This window comes from Haemorhous mexicanus, chromosome 20, assembly GCF_027477595.1.
Source record: "Haemorhous mexicanus isolate bHaeMex1 chromosome 20, bHaeMex1.pri, whole genome shotgun sequence".
Classification (NCBI taxonomy): Eukaryota; Metazoa; Chordata; class Aves; order Passeriformes; family Fringillidae; genus Haemorhous; species Haemorhous mexicanus.
In genome coordinates, this window is record NC_082360.1 from 936,590 (window position 1) to 958,858 (window position 22,269).

The window sequence follows — 22,269 nt, forward strand, 5'->3', positions numbered from 1 at the left end:
CTGCCATCCTTCAGCAGGGGTTCCCCTCTCTTAGGGCCATTCCCCGTGGGGTTTCTGGGATTTTACAGTGCTGGAAGGTGAGGAGCAACGAGAGTGTTTGAGGCTTGAAAATGTGGGCCAGTGTCAGTATCCCTGCTGGATCTGCAGAATCAAAATTCCAGGTGCTCTCTCGGCTCCCCTCTGCAGCTGCTGAGTGCAGTGTGAGGACAGGGATGCTCCTCACCTCTTACCTGATCAACAAGTGCAGCTCTGGAGGTGCTGAATCCCTAAGCAGATGCAGATTAGCTGCAGAACTGGGGTGTATGATGAAAAAGGCTGCACAAGAATGTGCTTCAATTCCCCTGCTACCTGCACATTTCCCTTGTAAGTAGCTTAGAGGAGAAATAAGCGGGCAGGGAAAACGTGTGCTCGTCATTCTCACAAAGGAGCTGGCTTCCAAACTGTTAATGTTTGAACAACTGTTGAATGGCAGGAGTGCTTCCACTCTTTCCATACAAATCCCCATCAGAAAACCCTTTTTAGCTTCCCACACTTCAGAGCTGCTCACGGCAGTCTCTGTCTCCCTGGAAATCTTCCTGCAGTGCCTTGCACTGCTTGAGCCCTGCCTCAGGCACCCCTGGATCCCTCTGGGGCTGGATTTGTCTGAAGATCAGACCTAGGTTAGGGAAGAAAACCCCCAACAGTCATTTCTAGAGCTGTAGTAACCTCATTTGTGATTGCAGGGCCATGAACCTGGTCACATTTCCTGCTTTGAATATCTCCTGTAAACCTCTCCATAAATTCTGTCTGAACATGGTCTGCTTCAAATCCACCTCTGGCTTAAAAATGAAATGTGCATCTGCTATCTTTATTGATCTGTGAACTCTGCACTGATAAATTCATTTCTTCATGGTTTCATGTAGCCCTGTGGCCTTAAATATATTTTAACCTAGCAAAGACTCGGAGGTGAGCAGTGGAAAGAGAAGAATCTCTTGTTTCAGGTGTGTTTTACTGCACTCTGTTTCTGGCTCCTAAAGGTGCTGAGTGTTTCCCTTAACTTGGCAATTCCCATAACCAAACCCTGGAGAATTGAAATGGTGCTAAGTGTAAAAGTGTGTGTGTATATCTCCTGATTTAAAAATAAAAATGTTTCTGCACCCTGAAGACTTCAGTCTGCAGTGATCCAGGCAGGGCACAAGTGTTTCATGTCACCTTGGCTAGCAAGGAGCTTCAGGCACAAGGCCAAAAGCTCTTCATCAAACTGATGTCACACCTTGTATCAACATCTTAAAGCTCAGGAGATCTTTGGGATGAAGGAGGGATTTCAAACAAACACCTTGTGGTTCCCTGCAGCATCCCTGCTTTTGGCTTTTGGTCTGTGCACAGCCAGAGCCATCAGTGGGGTGGGTGAGGGGCTGTAAAGAAAGCATTGCTGTTGGTGAAGGTGAGTTTTGAAGGAAATGTCTGCCCTGTTTTGCAGAGGTGAATCTGGTGCTGGGAAGACTGAGAACACCAAGAAGGTTATTCAGTACCTTGCTCATGTTGCTTCCTCCCATAAAGGAAGAAAGGACCATAATATTCCTGTAAGTTGGGGTATTTTCTCATTTCTTCATTGCTCTTTTTGCAAATTACCATCTTTGCATTTGAAAAAATGACTTTTTAAAAATTAAACTGTAGTATAATCTGTGTAATTTTGTCTCAACCATGATTTTCTCTTTAGCAGTGGCTGAAATGAGCAGTTACATCAAAAGTTCTAGTCCATGGCAGCTGCCCGGTTTATGTTGTGAAATTAAAGGCTTTATACAAATAAAAGCAAAGCTTTGTGATGCAATAAACCCCATTTTCCAAAAAGATTCAATAAACCCAGGCAGTTCTAAGTGAGTTTAGTTCCCACTGGATGCAGTTTCCAGTACCATATTTGTGAACAAGCTTTCTGTGCTTTCACAAATGAACTTGTAGATGTGAAAATCACCCAGCTTAAAAACTGCTGTAGAGTTGCTATATCTAGAAGCCAGCATCTAATTAAAAGCTCAGATTTTATTACACTATAAACAAGTGAGTATATACTTCTATATCAGAGAATATTGGGTTTTTTGGTAGCTTGAGACCAACTGTGAGTTATATAGAACTTTCTTCAGATTTCCTGCCAGGCTTCAACATTTGCACTGAATTTTGAGTGATTCTTTGCTTTTAGAAACCAGGAATGGGTTTGAATCTTCACTGTTAGGAGCACTTGGATATGTTTGCAGTGAAGTTTTAGTAGAGCTTTGCTCCAGACAGTGTCCTGCTGTAATCACAATGGTTTTCCAGTAGTAATCCTGGTGTCACTGAGCCATCCCTGCCCCTGCCAGGGCTCAGAGCCTGCAGGGACACCAGGCTGGGAAGGAAGGAAAAGTGAGGACTGAAGTGGGAGAGAAGGAAAGGCTGCAGGCAGGTTTGGAGAAATCTCCTGAAGTGTGTGAGGAACGTGGCTCTGTGCTTTGGTCAGGAGGAAATAGTGGGAGCCTGGGCATGGGGACCTACGCAGACTGGTGCTGCTTTGTCACACAGAAAAGATGAAAATGAGTTTCTGTCAGTGTTTACTGAGCAGCCTGAGAGTGCTGCAGCCTCAGGAGGAGGATTGTGTCCCCTTCCTGCCCCTGGAGTGTCAGCAGTGTCAGGGCTGTGTTCGTGGCTCTGCCACATGTGGCTCTGGTGACACTGTCTGGGACATCATCCAGACAAGTGATTTTCTGGGAGGTCTGGAGTTGTGCATGTTCTTGGCTTTACCACTGTGCAGCCTTGGACAAACCCAGTGTTTTTTCAATTTCTGCAGAAGCAAAATTGCCAGCAGGCTTTTGGAGAGAAGGGAGCTGTGCAGGGCTTGCACCAAGTGTTTCTAAATTCACTGCTGACAACTTGCAATGCCTCAGACACTTCTGGAAGCCTCTTGTCCAGACACCTTTCAAAATGTGCCTCCCTTCAAAGTGAGATTGCATTGCCCAATCCCCACAAAAGCTGAGTTTCCAAAATCTTGAGGCGTGGAGATGATGCAACTTCTCAGGGAGCCTGTGAAGGCGCAGGAGAGAAAGGGGAAAGCCGGGATGTGAACAAAAAGAACAGGGAGTGCCCTGAATAAAAGTCTTGGGTTGTGCCCTTTATTCAGTGCAGTACCACAGTGGGCACTGGATTTGCCATGTAGCCATGAAAAATGCAGAGTGTTTGTCACCAAACTCAGTTTGAAAACACAAATGAGTCTCCCTTGTTGTGCAACAATTAGTTTGTGTTTATATCTTGGGAACAAAGAATGTCTGACCCTCACAGGTGGCTCTGGCAGGGTAGGAAGGGTCAGGGGGGGGTTACAGCACAGCCCTAATTTACCCTGTTTGCATATTCATTAGAGGGCTGTGGAGGGCTGGTGGTGATGCACAGTCTGTGCAACCTGTGCATTGCCCTGTGCACAGGAAGATGCTAAATAGCCTTGTTAAATGAATCCATGGCTTGCAGCCTGTCTGTAGCCATGCTGTTACAGATAGTTATCAGTGCCAGGTGCATTTCTGAGCCTGCTTGAATGCCTCATTGATTATTTTTCTAAACAAAGCAGTTTGTATGTAAGCCTAGGGTTAAGTGTGATTTGCCTGACCCGGTGCTGTAAAAACAGAACAAAGCAGAGGAGCCCTGGAGTGACACCTCAGAGCAGCCCTGGTGTCACAGGGGCTCAGCAGGTGCCTCCTCCAGCTCTGTGAGAGCTCTGCCCCTGCCCTGCACAGCCTGGCATGGCTGGCATCCAGCTCCTTGTCCAGGAGGCTTGTCTGACCCAAATCCCTCTTTCCTTAGAGCTGGCAGAGCCCTGCACAGCCCTGAGCGCCAGGGCCTTGGAAATGGAGTCAGTGACACAGGGCTGCACTTTCAGCCTGGATTCCAGTGAGGATTCCTGGGTTGGGAGGGTGGCAATCCCATCCTGGGTGAGCCCAAGGTGGTGCCCTGGGCACTGCACTCAAAGTGTGGGCAGGAGCAGAGGTGGCAGAGCAGCACCTGTGGGGTTTGGCAGAGCCAGCTGAGGCTGCAGCAGCCCTAAAAGTGGGAATAGAGGCTGGGAGGGAGAGCTGATCAAATGCAGATCACGGAATCCCAGAATGGATTGGGTTGGAGAGCATGCTAAAGATTATCCAGTGCCACCTCTGCCATGGCAAGGACACCTTCCCCTGTCCCAGGGCCACCTCCCCTGCCCCAGGTGCTCCCAGCCCCAGTGTCCAGCCTGGCCTTGGGCACTGCCAGGGATCCAGGGGCAGCCCCAGTTGCTCTGGGCACCCTGTGCCAGGGCTGCCCACCCTCACAGGGAGCAATTCCCAATTCCCAACATCCCACCCAGCCCTGCCCTCTGGCACTGAAGCCATTCCCTGCTCCTGTCCCTCCAGGCCTTGTCCCCAGTCCCTTTCCAGCCCCTTTAGGCCCTGGAAGGGGCTTTAAGCTTTCCCCAAAGTGTTCTCACCCCAAACTGCCTCTGTTTTCACTAAACCCAGCTCTCATGTTGGTGCTGTTTTAGAGTTCAGAACTCATTACTGGTGCTTTCAGATTAATGATTGCTTTCACTGGCTGCCTTTGCCTTGGCAGCTGAAACACAAAGTTGCTTAATTTGTTTTATTAATTTCTAAAGACACAGAATTAGTTTTTGAAGGACAGGGTCTCGGGCAGGCTGGCTCAGGCTGAAGCTCCCCTGGGTTTCCCAAGTGGGCTTTAACTGCCCCATTGAAACACAGAGAAGTTCAGCCTGTGCCTGGTGGTGCTCCCTCCTGTCTGATGTGGGGCAAGAATGGGCACCCAAGAGTGGAATTGATCTTTTGTAAATAGGAACAAATGAAACTCCTCTGAATCCCGAGCTGTTCCTGTCCTGCCCTGTGATTCCAGGAGGGCTGGTTCTTTCCTTGGCACTTTGAAAATTCCCTTTGCTCCCCTGAGCAAGGCAGACCTCTGCCAGCTGCCTTACAGACCTCTGTCCAAATCTGCCATCCTGCACTGGTAAAATCAGAGTCACAGGAGGAGGGAGTCCATTTGGCTGCTATAAAAATCTCTTGTGTGTGTGTTTCTCCACAAGACTTTGCCTCAGGCTCTCAGATATGAACCTTAAGATTATTAAACTCACAGGCTGAGCCAAGGAAGAGAGGATGGAATTGGAAATCTCTGCTGAAGCTGTGCAGATTTGAATTTTGAAGGGTTTTATTTTCCTTTATTACCTTCAAGTTCCCTTTGTCCTTCTTGCTGGCAAAGTGTGCAGTGCAAGGTTGTGCTGCTGCTGAAAGAAAGAAGCAAAGGTCCTGTCTCGAGTGTGGGTTTGCATTTTTAAATGTTTGTAGTAGGGTGCAAATCCAGCCCCCTGGCTGCTTTGTGTGGCTCCCCTCGAGCTGTTCCCCCTCTGGGAGTGCTCAGGGACAGGGGCTGTGGTGGGGTGAGGTCCCCAGGCCGAGGTGAGAGATGAGAGTCTGACTCCATGTTCTCAGAAGGCTGATTGATTATCTTCTGAAGTGATATTAAAAGAAATGCTATACTAACACTCTACTAAACTATAGAGAAAGGGGACATCAGAAAGTTTAACAGGAATGATAATGAAAGCTCCTGACTGACTCCTGAGTCTGACACAGCTGATGGGGATTGGCCATTAATTAAAAACAGTTTACATGGAACCAATCAAACATGCACCTGTTGGTAAATGGTCTCCAGACCACATTCCCAGGCAGTCAGATAATTATTGTTTTATTTTCTGAGGCCTCTCAGCTTCCCAGGAGGAAATCCTGGGCAAAGAGGATTTTTCAGAGAATGTCATGGTGACAAGTGCCCACCTCTCACCCCAGCACCCCACCGTGCCCAGGGCTGGGCACAGAGGGACTCTGGGCTGGGTTACTCTTGGAGGCAGTGCCCAAATAATGCAGCTCCTGCCTTTCCCTGCCTCTCAAGGGCCCTGTGCCACGCTGGGTTTCATTAACCCTTGCATGAACGCAGTGTGTGGCACTGCTCTGAAATGTGGGCAGTGTCTGTGGAACTCTCTGTGGAAGTCTCTGTGAAGTGAGTGTGGTTGAAGGTGCTGACAGTGCTGATGTGGGATGTGACATGCAGCTGGAATGCCTGCTTGCTAACTTATCATTTGTTTGTTTGCAATGGACAGCCCGAATCTCCCAAACCCGTCAAACACCAGGCAAGTGGTTTTTTTTAATGCTTTTCAAGTTATGTAGGAGAACTGATGTATATTCTTCTCTTTGTGCTGATAATGTGGGAAACCTTGAAGGAACACACAGCTAACAGAGACTTTTGGAAATATTTCACTGGCTTTGAGAGAGGGAAGAGTGAGCAGCTCATGAGTTTCTCAGCATTGCAAAGGATTTTAACACTTTTGAGCCCTGAAATGAAAGGTTTGCCCTCTCTCCAAATTACTTTGTGTATTTTGGGTAATGTGCTGCTGAGAGAGTGCAGAACACTTTTTAAATATTAAACAAAGCACTAAATAAAAGATTTGATCAATGGAAGCTACAAAATTCTTTTGATTAAGTGCTTTGTCTGAATATTTTTATAGCTTTGCAAATCACCAGTGAAGACTTTGATCTCAAGTGTGAAAGGCCTGGCATAACCAAGAGCCTTGAGAAGTGAAGAATTTCCCCAGACTTTCTAGGACAAGTGGTGTGAGCAGGGTGGGATCTGCTGCCCGAGTGATGTTTGCTCCTTTGAGCTCCAGCTGGGGTCAGTGCCCAGGCTGGCAGAGCTGCTGGGCACAGCCCCCTGCCCACACCACGCTCCTGATGCCCTGGCCCTGCTCTGTCTGATCCCAGGGTCCGGGGGACAGGAGGAATTGCAGGGCTCCAGGTGGAGCTCACCTGAAGGAGGCTTAGGTGGAAGTTGAGGGCAGGACTGTGGGGAGGGATGAGCACTTGCTGCCCCAGGGGAAATGCCCCAGTCTAACCCGAGCTGGTAAGTGATGCCTTGGAGCTTGTAAATAAAGCAAAGCTTTGCCCCTGCTCCCCAGGGTGTGACCAGCCACGGAAACTGAAGGGTTAATTCAGCTGGGGGAATTCCCCCTTTGCATTTCTCTGGAGCTGATGAGTGCAGTGTAACTCTAGTGCAAAGGGAAATAGTAAAGGAACCTTCAGGTGTGCTCTGTTGGGGCAGAAGCAGTCCCTGGGAGTGTGTGGTACCTCTGCCCAGCTGTGTGGCTGTGCTCTCCTTTCCAGAAGCTGCAGACATTCCTAGTGAGCAACTGAATCCTCCCTCCTTGCACCCAGCAGTCACTTCTGAGGGTTTTCACTCAAATCTTTGTCAAGTCCCCAAGCAGACAGAGTGGTGTTTGGTTGAACCCTCCTCTTGCTTGGAGCTGGGTGCCACGGTTGCCATGAAACATTTGTTGGTGAACATTTTAACTGGGGCCGTGGAAAATGCTAATCCCAAGCTGTTGGTACTGCACAAGGCATGGAGTCATTGACATCTGTGTTTCAATGTCATTTGGAGTGCAGAGTGGATCCCTGCTGTATGTGAGTAGCATGGAGCTTCCCTGCCTGCCCCAGGCCTCCCCAGAGCCAGGCACTGGGCTGCTGCTGCTTTTTCTGGAGCTGAGGCAGTCCCCTGCCTCGTGTTCGTGGTGCTGCATGAGCTATTGCATGCCCTCACCTCTCCCAGTTCCCATTCTGCTTTTTCCAAGAAGTTCTGGGGAGATGCTGTGCAGGAGCTGTGCCAGGGGCCAAGCTGGCACTCTGGAGTTCAGTGTCTGTAAAACCCCGAGCCCTTCCCAGGGAGGGTTGGTGTTGGCTGGCAGCAGCCCCTGGAGAGAGGAACCCCCGAGTCAGGAGCCTTTTTGCACAGTGAGGGCTGTGCTTTCCTTGTGCCAGCTGTGCCAGGTCTGTGTGTGCAGCACTGAGCTCTGCTGGTTCCCGTGGTGTTCCCACAGCTGAGCACCCACTGCTCCTCAGGAGCTGCTGAGCCCTTCCTGCCTCCAGCAGAGCATTGACTGGGTAAATGTGTTCATCCACATCCTCTGCTTTATGCCAGGTTTATCCCAGCCCTGCTGTGCCCTCCCAGCCCAGGCAGTGCTGGTGGCACACAGCCATGCCATGCAGCACTCACTGGGCACTCAGGGCATTTCTCTTCCAAAATACAAGAAATTTGACATGCCAGCTGTGCCAGCTGTGCCACGCTCCCTGCCCTGGCTGGGCACCCTGGGGTTTATCCCAGGAGCAGGGCTGAGGGAATGCTCCCCTGGATCTTGGTGTGCCCTCAGGAGCTGGGAGAGGAGAGGGGAGGTGGGAGCATGCCAGGGTCTGAGGCTTTTAACTTGGGAAATCTGGGAAATATCAACAGCACAGAGTGGCTACAAGAGGCACCCAGCTTCTCTCCAGCTGCAGTTTTTTGTCAGTTTAAAAGTGCTTATAAGCTGTCACCTTGGCAGCTCTGCCATGGCACTGCTGGCTCTGCTCTGGGCTAGGACTCACATTTATTCCTGCTCCATTTATTCCTTCCCTACCCACCCCAGCATTTAGGGAATGTGTAGTCCCAAAGGGAGCAGGTTTGGAAGTAAGCAGCTTCTGAGCAGATAACTTGAGGTCACATAAAAGAAGGAGCAGCCATTTATTTCCAGGAGAGGTTGAAATATATTTCAATGCACAAATAAAACTCTTTTAGGTGTTAAGGAGTGAATTTTAAAAATTCCTGTCTAAGAACTGACCCCGTGTGGAAGCCTTAAGAGACTTAATGCTTCCTGTTCTTTGATGCTTGGTCTGGGCCTTTATTCACCAGGGCTATAAATAATTGGAAAAAGCAGGTTCATGAACACACATGTCAGATTGGAGACTACATTCCAGACAGCTTCACTTATTTTTTTTCCCCAACCATCCTTCAGAGCAAGAAGACAATATATTTTCCTGTTTACATTTGTGCCTCCTGGGCTCTTGGAAGCAGCACAGACTTTTTTTGTTACCAGACCTCCTCACGGACAGAACTCGTAAAAGCTGTTGTGCAATTTCCTTGAGATAAGTATTTCAAATTCTAAACTCATTGGCCAGAGCTGACAGAGGCATTGAACAAATGCATTAAGCACCCTGAGCACTGCTGGCTGGATTGAGCAATTGGAAGCAGTGTTTGTAGCTGGTGTTGCTCAGTTCTGCTGTGGCCGGGTCACAGGTGATGCAATGAGGTGAGTTTCAGTCTGGCTGGCTGAAGGGGAGTTTCACTCACCTGAAAGTGAGTTTGAAAATAGGTATTTCTGAGTTTGGAAACAGGAGTTCTGAGATAGCTGTGTTGTCAGCACAAAGTTTAACCTGAAACCTTAAATCAGTTAAAGTGCTTTCTTCCCTTAAGCACTCAAAGGTCTGTGCCTGACTTCCTTAGCCCTAAATGTGACTTTTCTTTCCCATATTCTGTGATTTTCAACATCCATCAAGTCCTGTCTGGTCCCTGCTCTGTCTGTGTTCTGATAAACAACCCCCACCCAGAGCACCACCCCCCAAAATCCAGCCACGTTCCCCCCTTGGGAGTGAGGGGAGGATGAGAATCCCCCTGGAGGTGGTGGCACTGCCACAGCCAGGGGAGGTGACTGTCAGAGAGGCAGAGCCCCTGAGCCCCGTGCCCTGGGTAAATCCCTTGTGTTTCTGTCTCTGTGGTTTGCAGGGGGAGCTGGAGAGGCAGCTGCTGCAGGCCAACCCCATCCTGGAGTCCTTTGGCAACGCCAAGACGGTGAAGAACGACAACTCCTCCCGCTTTGTGAGTGCCCTGATCCCTGCAGGGCCTGTGCCCTGATCCCTGCAGGGCCTGGGCCCTGATCCCTGCAGAGCCTGTGCCCTGATCCCTGCAGGGCCTGTGCCCTGATCCCTGCAGGGCCTGTGCCCTGATCCCTGCAGAGCCTGTGCCCTGATCCCTGCAGGGCCTGTGCCCTGATCCCAGAGCCTGTGCCCTGATCCCTGCAGGGCCTGTGCCCTGATCCCTGCAGGGCCTGTGCCCTGATCCCTGCAGAGCCTGTGCCCTGATCCCTGCAGGGCCTGTGCCCTGATCCCAGAGCCTTTGCCCTGATCCCAGAGCCTGTGCCCTGATCCCAGGGCCTGTGCCCCTGATCCCAGAGCCCGTGCCCTGATCCCAGAGCCTGTGCCCCTGATCCCAGAGCCTGTGCCCTGATCCCTGCAGAGCCTGTGCCCTGATCCCAGAGCCTGTGCCCTGATCCCTGCAGAGCCTGTGCCCTGATCCCTGCAGGGCCTGTGCCCTGATCCCAGAGCCTGTGCCCTGATCCCAGAGCCTGTGCCCTGATCCCTGCAGAGCCTGTGCCCCTGATCCCAGAGCCTGTGCCCTGATCCCAGTGCCCGTGCCCTGATCCCAGAGCCTGTGCCCTGATCCCTGCAGAGCCTGTGCCCTGATCCCTGCAGGGCCTGTGCCCTGATCCCTGCAGGGCCTGTGCCCTGATCCCAGAGCCTGTGCCCTGATCCCTGCAGAGCCTGTGCCCTGATCCCAGAGCCTGTGCCCTGATCCCAGTGCCCGTGCCCTGATCCCAGAGCCTGTGCCCTGCCCCTGCTGCTGCAGAAATCCCTGTGCTAGGTGTTCTGTAATTGTATCAGGAGATTTCTCTCTCCTCTCCTCCACGAATCCAGGTTTCCTTACAGTGCCTTCTGCTTTTTGGGCTCACTGAAGGCACCTCCTCACTGGCTCTTGGCCAAGTGGTTTTATTCTGACTCCAGCCATCCCCGAGCTGACAGCAGCTCATTTTCTAGCAAGCCAGCTGTGCTGGGAGCTGGGCTGCCTTGTGTGCACACGTGCTGCTGGCTTGCTGTCAGGTGCCAAGGACTGGGGCACCCACGGGGCTGGCAAAGCCTGCAGCCTTCCCTGCAGAGCTGTGACTTTACCCAGTGCTTGGGTTGGAGAGAACATCCTGAATTTCTGCAAAAGCACACATAAAACCCCATCTAAATGTTCTGATTTACTGCAGGGAAGTCAGAAGGCCACTGTGTGACCTCCCCAGGTGTCAGGCACTGCTGTAGCTGCTCCATGTTTTTGTTGGGTCCCTGCCTGCTGTTCACGGTGTTTTGGTGGCTGATAACCACTTCTGATGGGTTCCATTGTTTTAAAAACTGTGCTGGAACTCAGGATGGATAAATAGCTTTTTACCACTTCTTAGAACTTCCTTTCCTTTGAAGGAAAAAAAAAAAAAGCCATCTCTTATTTCAGGGGGAAGATGTTTTTAGTACAACTTCAAAAGTGTTCAGGAGGTATTAAATCTTTTTGCTTGCGAGAACAGCACTAAAATTTGCAGAACAAATGAAAGATTTCTTGTCTGCCTTTGACATTTCAACAGTTGCTTGGATTTATAATGCATGAAGTCAACTCCATGATAAGAACTCTGGAAAACTGTATGACTAAATCCATCAGCCCCTTCAGCTGAGAAGGGAGAGCACAGTTTTGTGGAAATTCAGCTTTTTTAGTTTTACAGCCCTGTTATTTGTAATGTTTCCTGATGCTTATAGAAGCTGGGTGCAGGATTTATGACATCAACAGGTTTCAGTGCACAGTGATTCCACTTTGTTACCTGTCTTGAATCCATCAGAGGCTGTGCTAATTTAATGAGAGTGCTGCTTTCCCTGAAAGATGTTAGCATCTGGTTTGTGTTATTCTGAGCTCTGCCTTTCCATCATGAACATAATCACTCTGGTGGCTCCAGCTCTGTTTTCATGAAGGAGCAAGTCTAATTCATTCCAGATGGTCTCATCTCATGCAGAAAAAAATCATCTTTAACAGCCATTTTCAAACCTGACTCAAAAACCTCAGTCCTCCCACGAGGTGAGGTGGTTCAGCCTGCAGGTCTGACAGCCTTGCCCTGCTCCTGGCAACCCAGGCAGGACTCAGAGGAGCCCAGTGGCCAGTGGATTTCATTTTCCCCCCTCTTTTCTTCTCCCAAGGGCAGTTCTCCTGTGTTCCAGGGGATCAGTCTCTGGTTTGTGTTGGCCAGGAGAGTGGCCTTGCTGGATTGATGTGGCAGCACTGACTGCTTCCCTCTGCTATGGCTTTTCCAAAGCCCTGTCTCTGTGCTGTGGTGGTGGCAGCAGAGTGGAGCCCTTGGATGAGCTGAAGAGGGGCTGTGGAAGCCTGCTGGAAAGGAGGGAGAAATCTTTTGGGCCAGGCAGCACCTGAGACTGGGGAGCTGAGGCCCCTTGAGGCAGCAAAGTGCCCCAGAAGTGTGCACCCCTGGAATCCCAGCACTGCTCCCCAGCTCAGAGTGTTTGCTCAGGGAAAATGGAGCCTGCCCTTCAGAGGGGTTTGGATCCCAGATGAATCTGCCCTAGGAGTTCCCCAGTCCTGGAGTGTGTCTGTGTGCAGCCTGCTCCCTTGGAGTGATGGCTGAGCCCAGGGAAGGGGAAAGGTTCCCTCTGAACCTGGGCAGTCCTCGAGCCATGAGTGCATTTGGGTTATCTTGGGGATGGACAGCATTGTCACAATTAAAAAAAAATGTAATTCTGAAAGAATCTTCTTTCCTTTGCAGGGCAAATTCATCAGGATTAACTTTGATGTCACTGGTTACATCGTTGGGGCCAACATTGAGACCTGTATCCTTTTTCCTGCCACATCCTTGCAAAATGCAGCTGCCCTGCTTTGTTCTGCTTTTAACCCTAGAACTCACTGGAATGCAGTGAGAGGTTGCCACACTTGGACATTCCTTTGACAGCATCCATCTCTCCCTTTGTTTCAAAATAACTGCTCAAATATCGCAGATTCAGCAGCTCCTGTGTGCTCAGAAATCCTAAACCCCCAAATTCCACCCCCTGGAACCTGCAGGGTTTCCAGGCTGGCCTTAAAGCCAGGCTGTGTTAGAAAGGGAAAGCATGGGAAATGTGGGAACATTTCTGAAAATCCCCAGCGCCTTCCTGAGGAGGAGCTGAGCCTCTGTGTGGTGCCAGGAGCAGCCCCTGCCTGGAGAGGAGCCCCTGATCCAGCACAGAGCTCAGCTCTTCTGGCTACCATGAAGGTTCAGTAACACAAGGCCTTCTGTAATGCTTCATTAATTGTAATTAATACCAAGGCAAATTCGGTTTTAGCTCTAAGAGTTGTTCTTGTTTATGAGTGTAAAACCAAGTAAAAATGCTGGCACTGAAAGCCCTTCCCTGGAGTTGTTTTCTGTGCTAAAAATGTGTTGTGTAATTTGGAGTTTCTGGGAGAATAGCAGTGGAGTGGTCATAAAAGGATGGAGTTGGGAGTCTTGCTAAACAACATGAAGTGAATATTGATCATAAACAATGCTGTAGTTAGGTTTCCATTTGGTTCCTGTGTTTTGAAACTGCTTGATCTGAACATTAAGTGTTTGGAATTGTCAGAAAATGTGATTTCTCAATAAGGCTGGGAAAGATCTATAGTTATTCAAAATATGCTGCAATGAGAAGTGGCTTTTTTTCATTCACCATAGCACAGGAATGAAGGCAGCTTTTAGGAAAGTCCAGAGGAATTGTTTTGCCCAGAGCTTTGTGAAAACAGGAGGATTTAACTCTTGGGGAATTTCTTCTTCCTCACAGGAACCCATCCTTGGCCCTGTCATTTCAAATCCCTGTCCTGCATTTCCTTTGCAACATGGGATATCAAGAAATGAAAAAGTGAGATAAGATTACAGCTCATGGCAGCTAATCAGGCACTACCTGCTGCAGGAGTTGAATCTGGGAGCTGGTGAAGGGCAGTGGGGATTGTTATGGGAAAAGGCAGTGCTTGGAAGGAATGACAGATGCACTTTGGATCATAAAGGACTTCTGAGTTCAGCAGCTGCTGCTTTTTTGGATTAGGAGTTCAGCTAGGACCTCACTAGAAGTGATGATGGAGATCCCCCTCACCAAAAGTGCAGCTGATCCGTGGCATGGCAGACAGTGGTGGCTGCAGGGAATGCAGGGGATGCAGGGAATGCAGGGATGGGAGTGTAGAAGTGTCAGGAGTTGGCTGAGATGAACAATGGGTTTCTACCAGCTGGAAATCTCTTACTTAGTCACTAAAGTCCATGTTGGACCTAGTCCAGTCACAGAATCCAGCCTGGTTTGGGGTGGAAGGGACCTCAGTGCCCCTCCTGCCATGGCAGGGACACCTCCACTGCCCCAGGGACACCTCCCCCTGTCCCAGGGACACCTCCCCCTGGCCCAGGGACACCTCCCCCTGGCCCAGGGACACCTCCCACTGTCCCAGGGACACCTCCCCCTGTCCCAGGGACACCTCCCCCTGTCCCAGGGACACCTCCACTGCCCCAGGGACACCTCCCCCTGCCCCAGGGACACCTCCACTGCCCCAGGGACACGTCCACTGTCCCAGGGACACCTCCCCCTGCCCCAGGGACACCTCCTGCTGTGCTCCCAGCCCCAGTGTCCAGCCTGGCCTTGGGCACTGCCAGGGATCCAGGGGCAGCCCCAGCTGCTCTGGACATTACTCCTAAAAGTCTGCTTGGTCTCAGGCTGATTCCCTGGCCTGCTTTGGGGCTCTCTGTAGGATTTGAAGCAGGGATTGCAGGTGGCCCTTGACTCCAGGTGCCCCCAGACCTGCTGGAGAAGTCTCGAGCCGTGCGTCAGGCCAAGGACGAGCGCACGTTCCACATCTTCTACCAGCTCCTGGCTGGAGCAGGGGAGCACCTCAAGTGTAAGCTGGGAATGTCCCTTTGACACCCACTAGTGTGTCAGGGGTACAGGGTGGGTTTGAGTGGTTCCCTGGCCCTGAGTGGTGAGCTCTAAAAGGAGAGGCCGGGTAGCTTTGCCTTGAAGTCCCTGCTGGGTTTTGTCAGATGTGCTGGGGAGCCACTCTGCCATTCCTAGCCAGTCTCCTCCCTGCCAAAGCCCAGCTTGGGAATCCCTGGATAGGAGCTGCAAAGTTCCCAGCTGGAAACGACCAGCCCCATCTCCTCCAGCCTACAGAGAAGTTGAACCCAGACCTAATGAAACCCTGGGCTTTCTTCAAGCCATGGCAGTGCTGGGGTGGTTGTCTCAACTCTGTTTGGGGTTTTTTCCTTCCTTGGGAATTCCTGGTGGGTTGTGATAAGTGAAGCTCATAAAGATACAGACTTCAGAGAGCTGGTTCACTCCTCCTGTGGGAGATAAGCTGGTGCTCACATCCTTGATGGGATCATCAATCCCCAGCTCCATTTCTGCCTGGGTCTGTTAACCTTTCAGTAGAGATTTCCTTTTAGGATATTCCAGATGAGGATTTGAGGTGGATCTGGGCAATGTTCTGGGGCTGGTTTAATGCATTAAGGAGCTCGTGGAGGTTGCTGCAGGGAGAGTCTGAGTCTGGCCTCAGCTTGGGAGGTGCACTTGTATTTTTAGGGTTTCAGAAGCTGCTCTCCTGGCTTGTGGCCATTTCTGAGGGACTGGTTTCCTAAAGCAGAGCTGGGGAATTGAGTGAGAACAGAGCACGGGTGGGTGTGAACAGCATTGCTGAGCTTATTTTTCTGTCTCTTCCCCTTCCCCCAACACAGCTGACCTGCTGCTCGAGGGATTTAACAACTACAGATTTTTATCTAATGGCTACATCCCCATCCCTGGGCAACAGGACAAGGACAACTTCCAGGAGACAATGGAAGCCATGCATATCATGGGCTTTTCACACGATGAGATCTTGTGTAAGTTATGGAGCCTCTGGAATCTCCAGGGTCCTTCTCCCTCTCTCTCACACACACTCTGCTAATTTTGTGTCACCAAATTTAATGTTGCTTCAGTGTCTCTGACAGCCTGAAGAAAATGTTTGCTTAACTCCAACTGGAGTTGAATTCAAGCCATTTGCCCCAAAAGCACAGTACAAACTGTATTCCCTCCCTGAACTTCTCCTTGCAATCTGGAGGGAGAGTGACACAGGAAACAGGAGACAGATGTGTTCAGCTGAGCCCCCTGCCATGGAACTGATGCACATGTCTTGTTGTCACAGCCATGCTGAAAGTGGTGTCCTCAGTGCTGCAGTTTGGAAACATTTCCTTTAAGAAGGAGAGGAACACAGACCAGGCCTCCATGCCAGAGAACACTGGTGAGTTCCATGTCTGGGGGTGTCCTTGGACTTGTGCTGAGCTCTCTGCCTGCCCTGTCCAGGCAATCTTGGCAACACAGAGCAGTGCTGAGCATCCCTGGGAGGGCTCTGGGCCAGAAGGAGGCCGGGCCTGGGCTGATGGCACCAACAAACAATTCCTAAACCTCTCCCTTCCATCTCCTGCTGCAGACAAATGCAAGTGTCCATCAGGGGAATTGATGCTGTTTGCATTGCTGCTAAGCTTGGAGCAAGTATTTTGTTGTAATCTTGTTTATTGCTCTCTCCCAAGATTTAAGCGCTAGGAAGAAGTTCATGCTTAAATCAGTTTGTTTGCTTTGGTTGCTGAGAGCAGTTTTGTTGCCAATGATAAGAGCCCTGGAGCCAAGCACAACTTCCCTGGTGCAGTGGCTGAGGACAGGAATGCTGCATTTGGAGCAGGCTCCTTTCTGGAGTGTCCTGGCAGTGTGGCTGACACTGAATTTATCACTGCCTGCAATGCAATCAGCATTTGGAAGGATAGACTTCTTCCCCCACCCAAAAAAAAAAGAAAGAAAAGCTGCTGAGAGGCACATTTGAGGGTTTTATTGGAGGCTGCAGTGCCAGCCTTTGAAATGTTCTCATGAGAGGCAGTTTGGAGAGCTGGCATCAGTGGAGGGGCAGGGGAACCCCCACTGCCAGGAGCTGCTGCACGTGGACAGTCAGTTTCTTGTCTGGTCTCGTTCTGTAGCTGTCCCAAATTCCTGAGCACTTGGCTCACTTGCAAAACCCAAATTGTCCTTGCTGAGGGCAGTGGTGCTGCCCAGGTTAAAGGTCAGTAGGTACTCACCTGGCTTGTGGCACTTGCTGTGTTGCAATGGGGAGAAAAGTTGGGTGAGGGGTTAATTTTTTGGGCTTTTCCTGCTGGTTTGGAGAACCCACCCAGGTCATGGTCCGTGTGGAAGGTGTGATGTGAAAGACAGAGATGCTTCCTGGCTGTCTTGGCTTTAGTTGCATTGCCACTGGTTTTTAGACATCAATTCTGAATTACAGCACTGGCTATAAGTATATTGATACTCTTGGATATTTATAGTACTGGATACAAAATTCTGCCTTCTAAAGCCAAAAGGATGAAAAGCTCAGATCACAGTTAAAGCATATTTTTGTCCTCCTGTATTTAAGAATTTGGTATGTGGTCTGAGCTGCTGCATCTTTGTGAAGAAATTGAAGGAAACTGATCTCTCTTTTCCTGTCCCATCCCATTGTGAGGGTTTCCTGCATCCTCTGCAGCAATCAGGGTGTCCCTGCAGGGACTCCCCTTGCTCAGGGCCTGGCTGTGACACAGGCACTGCCTCTGGGGTGGAGGAGTTTGTGTGGGCACTGAGGTGGGAACCCATTCAAAGCACCTGGGAAGCAAATTCTCCCCAGGAGATGGTGAATGGAGATAAAGAAATCCTGGGCTCAGGTACAGCTGCCAGAGCAGCCACAGAGCCTTTGTGGCTCAGGAGGATGGAGAAGTTGTGCTTGGAGAGTCATTTCATGCTCACCAGCTGGGGAAGGGACCTTGCAGCTGAGAGGGCAGAAGTTCACATCAACCTCATAAAGCTCGTGTTCACCTCTGAGAGGAGCTCCTCAGTATCTTGGCTTTGTAATTAGTTGAGAACTTTCTGTTCACCCAGCAGTAGTAAAACATGGGTCAGGACATCAGTGTTTTCTCCAGTCCCACCTTTCAGTTGTCGTTTCTCATTACCAACCAACACGGAGGTGCTGTGGGGGAACTGGGTGGTGTTTGAGGTTCCTGCCCCCCCAAACCATCCCGTGATCCTCGGATGAGTGGTGCTGATTTTACAGTGCAGGATGGGCCCAGCATGAGCCACTCCTGCCCTTGGAGGGACACTTTGCCCTTGGAGGTGGGAGCAGCTTCCTCAGAGAGCTCAGAAGTGCTGGCTGCAGCCTCCTGCCCTGGCTCAGCCGCTGGGATGGCTGGGATCTCACCTGGGATCACTGGGATCTCACCTGGGATCACTGGCTGGGATCTCACCTGGGATGGCTGGGATCATTGGCTGGGATCTCACCTGGGATCACTGGCTGGGATCTCACCTGGGATGGCTGGGATTTCACCTGGGATCACTGGCTGGGATCTCACCTGGGATGGCTGGGATTTCACCTGGGATCACTGGCTGGGATCTCACCTGGGATCATTGGCTGGGATCTCACCTGAGATCACTGGCTGGGATCTCACCTGGGATCACTGGCTGGGATCTCACCTGAGATCACTGGCTGGGATCTCACCTGGGATCACTGGCTGGGATCTCACCTGGGATCACTGGCTGGGATCTCACCTGGGATGGCTGGGATCTCACCTGGGATCACTGGCTGGGATCTCACCTGGGATGGCTGGGATCTCACCTGGGATCATTGGCTGGGATCTCACCTGGGATCACTGTCTGGGATCCCTCCTGCTGTGGGTTATTAGGATCACGGGCTGGGATCCCTCCTGCTGTGGGTTATTGGGATCATTCTCACCTGCAGGCAGTGTATGACTGCCTGGAAAGGCTGGGACAATAAACTCCACCTCCCTGGGTTATGCGAGGAGCTGAGTGGGGTATTTGGGGTGCTCTGGGACCCTCCTTCCCTGCACTGCAATATCCTTTACGGAATCCCCTGGCTACTTAATATTTTCAAATTCTTGTTTTATTTGTTTGTTTTAAAGATCCTGAGAGCACTTCCTGCTTGGCCCCTGAGGTTGTGAGTTTTATCTGATGTGCTGCTGCATATTTGTGTGCTCAGAGCCTGTTTGTGGCTCTAGTGAAGAGTGCTCAGTTTGTGACACTCCCCTGATTTCACTGGTTGTGTGTCAGGTCATGAACCCTTCTAGTGAACATATGGCCAGACAGAGAATCTCAACATTAAAGAGCAATCATAGTTTTCTTAATACTAAAGAAAAAAATAATGCAGCAGAAACTCTCCTATGTTAGTATGAACATCTGTTTTCCAATGCTGATTTGAAAAAACAGCTTTTTATTTTCATTCTGACAGTAAGAGAAGTTATCAGATGATAAAGATAAGGGGGCAAGTTCTTACTGGGTGGTGTGGAGAGCTTCCTGCTAAAGGGCAACACTTCCCTGGACCTAAAAATACCTTCAGTGTCACTGTCATTTTTAGAAGTGAGGAATCACAGCCACCCAAGCTCCTGGGCCTGGTGTTCAGGGGAGGGACTGATGCAGCAGGAGTCTCTAGGGCTGGTGTGGGCAATGCACATTTAAATAATGAAGTGACATCAGGAGGCTCTGCTGTTGAAGTGCACTGACACCTGTGGTGTTGCTCTGTGTGAAATACTGGAATCCCAGGCTGGTTTGGGTTAAAGGTTATCCCATTCCAGCCCTCTGCCATGGCAGGGACCCCTCCCCCTGTGCCAGGCTGCTCCAGCCCTGCCCAGCCTGGCCTGGGGAGTGCTCAGCTGCCTGGACAAGGTGGCACAGCCCTGCTTTGGGCTGGCACAGCTGCCTGCCCTGAGCCAGGCTTTAAGGCACCTTTAGGGTGGTGGATTTGATGTGTGATGTCCCCATGCTGTCCTGTTGTCCTGGGGATCAGAAAAGGGATGTGTTCCCTTTCAAAGCAGCTAAATGAGCACTTGTAGCTGAGCTGTTAATGAGCTGGTACCTGGTGAATTCCAGCCTTTCCCTGCTCCCTGGGGACATCCAGCTGTGTCCCTCTGGAGAGCTCTGCCAGCCTTGGGGACACAGCCCCCGAGGCTGGGCGCTGACCTGGGCGCTGACCTGGGCACCTGTGCTGGCTCCTGAGATGCCAGCTCTCGGTGAGGAGCTGCTCCAGGTGTCAGGGCAGGGTCTCAGTGCTCCCTGTGTCCCTGTGTCCCTTGCAGTTGCACAGAAGCTCTGCCACCTGCTGGGAATGAACGTCATGGAGTTCACCCGCGCCATCCTCACCCCCCGCATCAAGGTGGGCCGGGACTACGTGCAGAAAGCCCAGACCAAGGAACAGGTGAGCCTGAAAGGTCCAGAGAGGCCAGACCAAAGAGCAGGTGAGCCTGAAAGGTCCAGAGAGGCCAGACCAAAGAACAGGTGAGCTCTGAAAGGTCCAGAGAGGCCAGAGCAAGGAACAGGTGAGCTCTGAAAGGTCCAGAGAGGCCAGAGCAAAGAACAGGTGAGCCTGAAAGGTCCAGAGAGCCCAGACCAAAGAGCAGGTGAGCCTGAAAGGTCCAGAGAGCCCAGACCAAGGAACAGGTGAGCTCTGAAAGGTCCAGAGAGCCCAGACCAAGGAACAGGTGAGCCTGAAAGGTCCAGAGAGCCCAGACCAAAGAGCAGGTGAGCCTGAAAGGTCCAGAGAGCCCAGACCAAGGAACAGGTGAGCTCTGAAAGGTCCAGAGAGCCCAGACCAAAGAGCAGGTGAGCCTGAAAGGTCCAGAGAGGCCAGAGCAAAGAGCAGGTGAGCTTTGAAAGGTCCAGAGAGCCCAGACCAAAGAACAGGTGAGCCTGAAAGGTCCAGAGAGGCCAGACCAAAGAACAGGTGAGCCTGAAAGGTCCAGAGAGGCCAGAGCAAGGAACAGGTGAGCTCTGAAAGGTCCAGAGAGCCCAGAGCAAAGAACAGGTGAGCTCTGAAAGGTCCAGAGAGCCCAGACCAAAGAGCAGGTGAGCTCTGAAAGGTCCAGAGAGCCCAGACCAAAGAGCAGGTGAGCCTGAAAGGTCCAGAAAGCCCAGAGCAAAGAACAGGTGAGCTCTGAAAGGTCCAGAGAGCCCAGACCAAAGAGCACGTGAGCCTGAAAGGTCCAGAGAGGCCAGACCAAAGAGCAGGTGAGCTCTGAAAGGTCCAGAGAGGCCAGAGCAAAGAACAGGTGAGCTCTGAAAGGTGCTTTAAAGACCTTTAAAGGCCAAGGGAAGCTGCCTCGTCCTCGTTAGCTCCTAACAAAGACAACTGGCTTTGAGTGTTTGCTGCTCTGTTAAAGCTTTACTGTCTGTGTGAAGTGTTCTTACACGGTAAAAATATTCTGTAGAATAGAGGAAACCTTTCCCTCTCCTTGATTTTCTCCTGGTTTCATCCTTTCATGTTGTGACATTACCAAATGCTTGGAGACCTTTTGTTTTTATGGAACAGTTTAGAAAGAAAGAAATTTTTCTTAACATTGCTCAAACTCCAAGCTGTTCCTACTGCTTGTTTTCATTCCTCACCGGTGTTAACTCCATCCAGCTTCTTCCTTCGCCGAGTTATTTGTGATAACATCCATGTCTGTGTCCTTTTGATGGCTTTTCCAGGGTAAATAAATGTTCCTGTTTGGGTTTGCAGGCGGACTTTGCAGTGGAAGCCTTGGCAAAGGCCACCTACGAGCGCCTGTTCCGCTGGCTCGTGCACCGCATCAACAAAGCCCTGGACAGGACCAAACGCCAAGGAGCCTCCTTCATTGGCATCCTGGACATTGCTGGCTTCGAGATCTTCGAGGTACAGGGACATGTCCCTGCTCAGGCTTTCCTTTTCCTGCTTTTGGGGGTCAGGACAGCTGCAGAGGCACCGAAAGCACCGTGGTCCGAGGTTACACGAAGGGTTGGTTTGGGGTGTAAAGGCTTTGGCAGCCCAAAGTTACAGTGCCAGAAAATCATAATTTAACTTTTTCTTTATGTGTGATAATTGTTCCTACTATAATTTAACTGTTCCTACTATAATTTGTGTCGTGGAGATTGGTAGAATTGCTTTCCAGTTTTCTTTACGTTACATTCGAACTTTGCAAAGTTTCGGAGAATTTCCTTATAAAGTCAAATTTTGCCTCCCAGATCTGTGGTGTCTTGTCACTGACTCATTCTTGGACACTGATGTTATTTTGTAGCTGAACTCCTTTGAGCAGCTGTGCATTAACTACACCAACGAGAAGCTGCAGCAGTTATTCAACCACACCATGTTTATCCTGGAGCAAGAGGAATATCAGCGAGAGGGCATCGAGTGGAACTTCATCGACTTTGGCCTGGATCTGCAGCCTTGCATTGACTTAATTGAAAGACCTGTGAGTTTGCACATGAATAATGCTCTGAGGAGGAGAGCTTGGAGTGCTGACTGTGTCTTTTGCTGCCTGCAAATGAGACATTTCTTTGTGGAGCTGTCATTAAAAGGGAATTAACTGGAATGCTGAAGCTCAAATCTAAAATACTGTGTATTGTTAATGAAAGGATTTATCCAGAGGGGATTTTGCCCTTCTGTCAGTGTAAAACACTGAGCTCAAGATATGAAGCTGCTATTTTTATACCTTTTTCCCTGGTACTGATGAAGTCATTGATCCTGTCAGTGTCATTAAGCTGTGCCATTGTGGTGTAGGAGTTTGGGACTCAGGTAGAAAGTTTTTCC

General features: G+C 50.5%; 1 protein-coding gene across 1 annotated transcript in view; it reads left to right on the top strand.

Annotated features, from left to right (window-relative positions):
• The window catches only part of MYH10 (myosin heavy chain 10), an 88,893-nt gene that overhangs the window by 38,245 nt on the left and 28,379 nt on the right, over nucleotides 1–22,269 (top strand). The window contains exons 5-13 of the mRNA XM_059864710.1: nucleotides 1,460–1,562; nucleotides 9,601–9,693; nucleotides 12,452–12,515; nucleotides 14,473–14,571; nucleotides 15,404–15,547; nucleotides 15,850–15,945; nucleotides 19,805–19,923; nucleotides 21,223–21,375; nucleotides 21,758–21,931. Of these exons, the coding sequence (XP_059720693.1) occupies nucleotides 1,460–1,562; nucleotides 9,601–9,693; nucleotides 12,452–12,515; nucleotides 14,473–14,571; nucleotides 15,404–15,547; nucleotides 15,850–15,945; nucleotides 19,805–19,923; nucleotides 21,223–21,375; nucleotides 21,758–21,931 (1,045 nt within the window). The remainder of the gene's footprint in view (nucleotides 1–1,459; nucleotides 1,563–9,600; nucleotides 9,694–12,451; nucleotides 12,516–14,472; nucleotides 14,572–15,403; nucleotides 15,548–15,849; nucleotides 15,946–19,804; nucleotides 19,924–21,222; nucleotides 21,376–21,757; nucleotides 21,932–22,269) is intronic.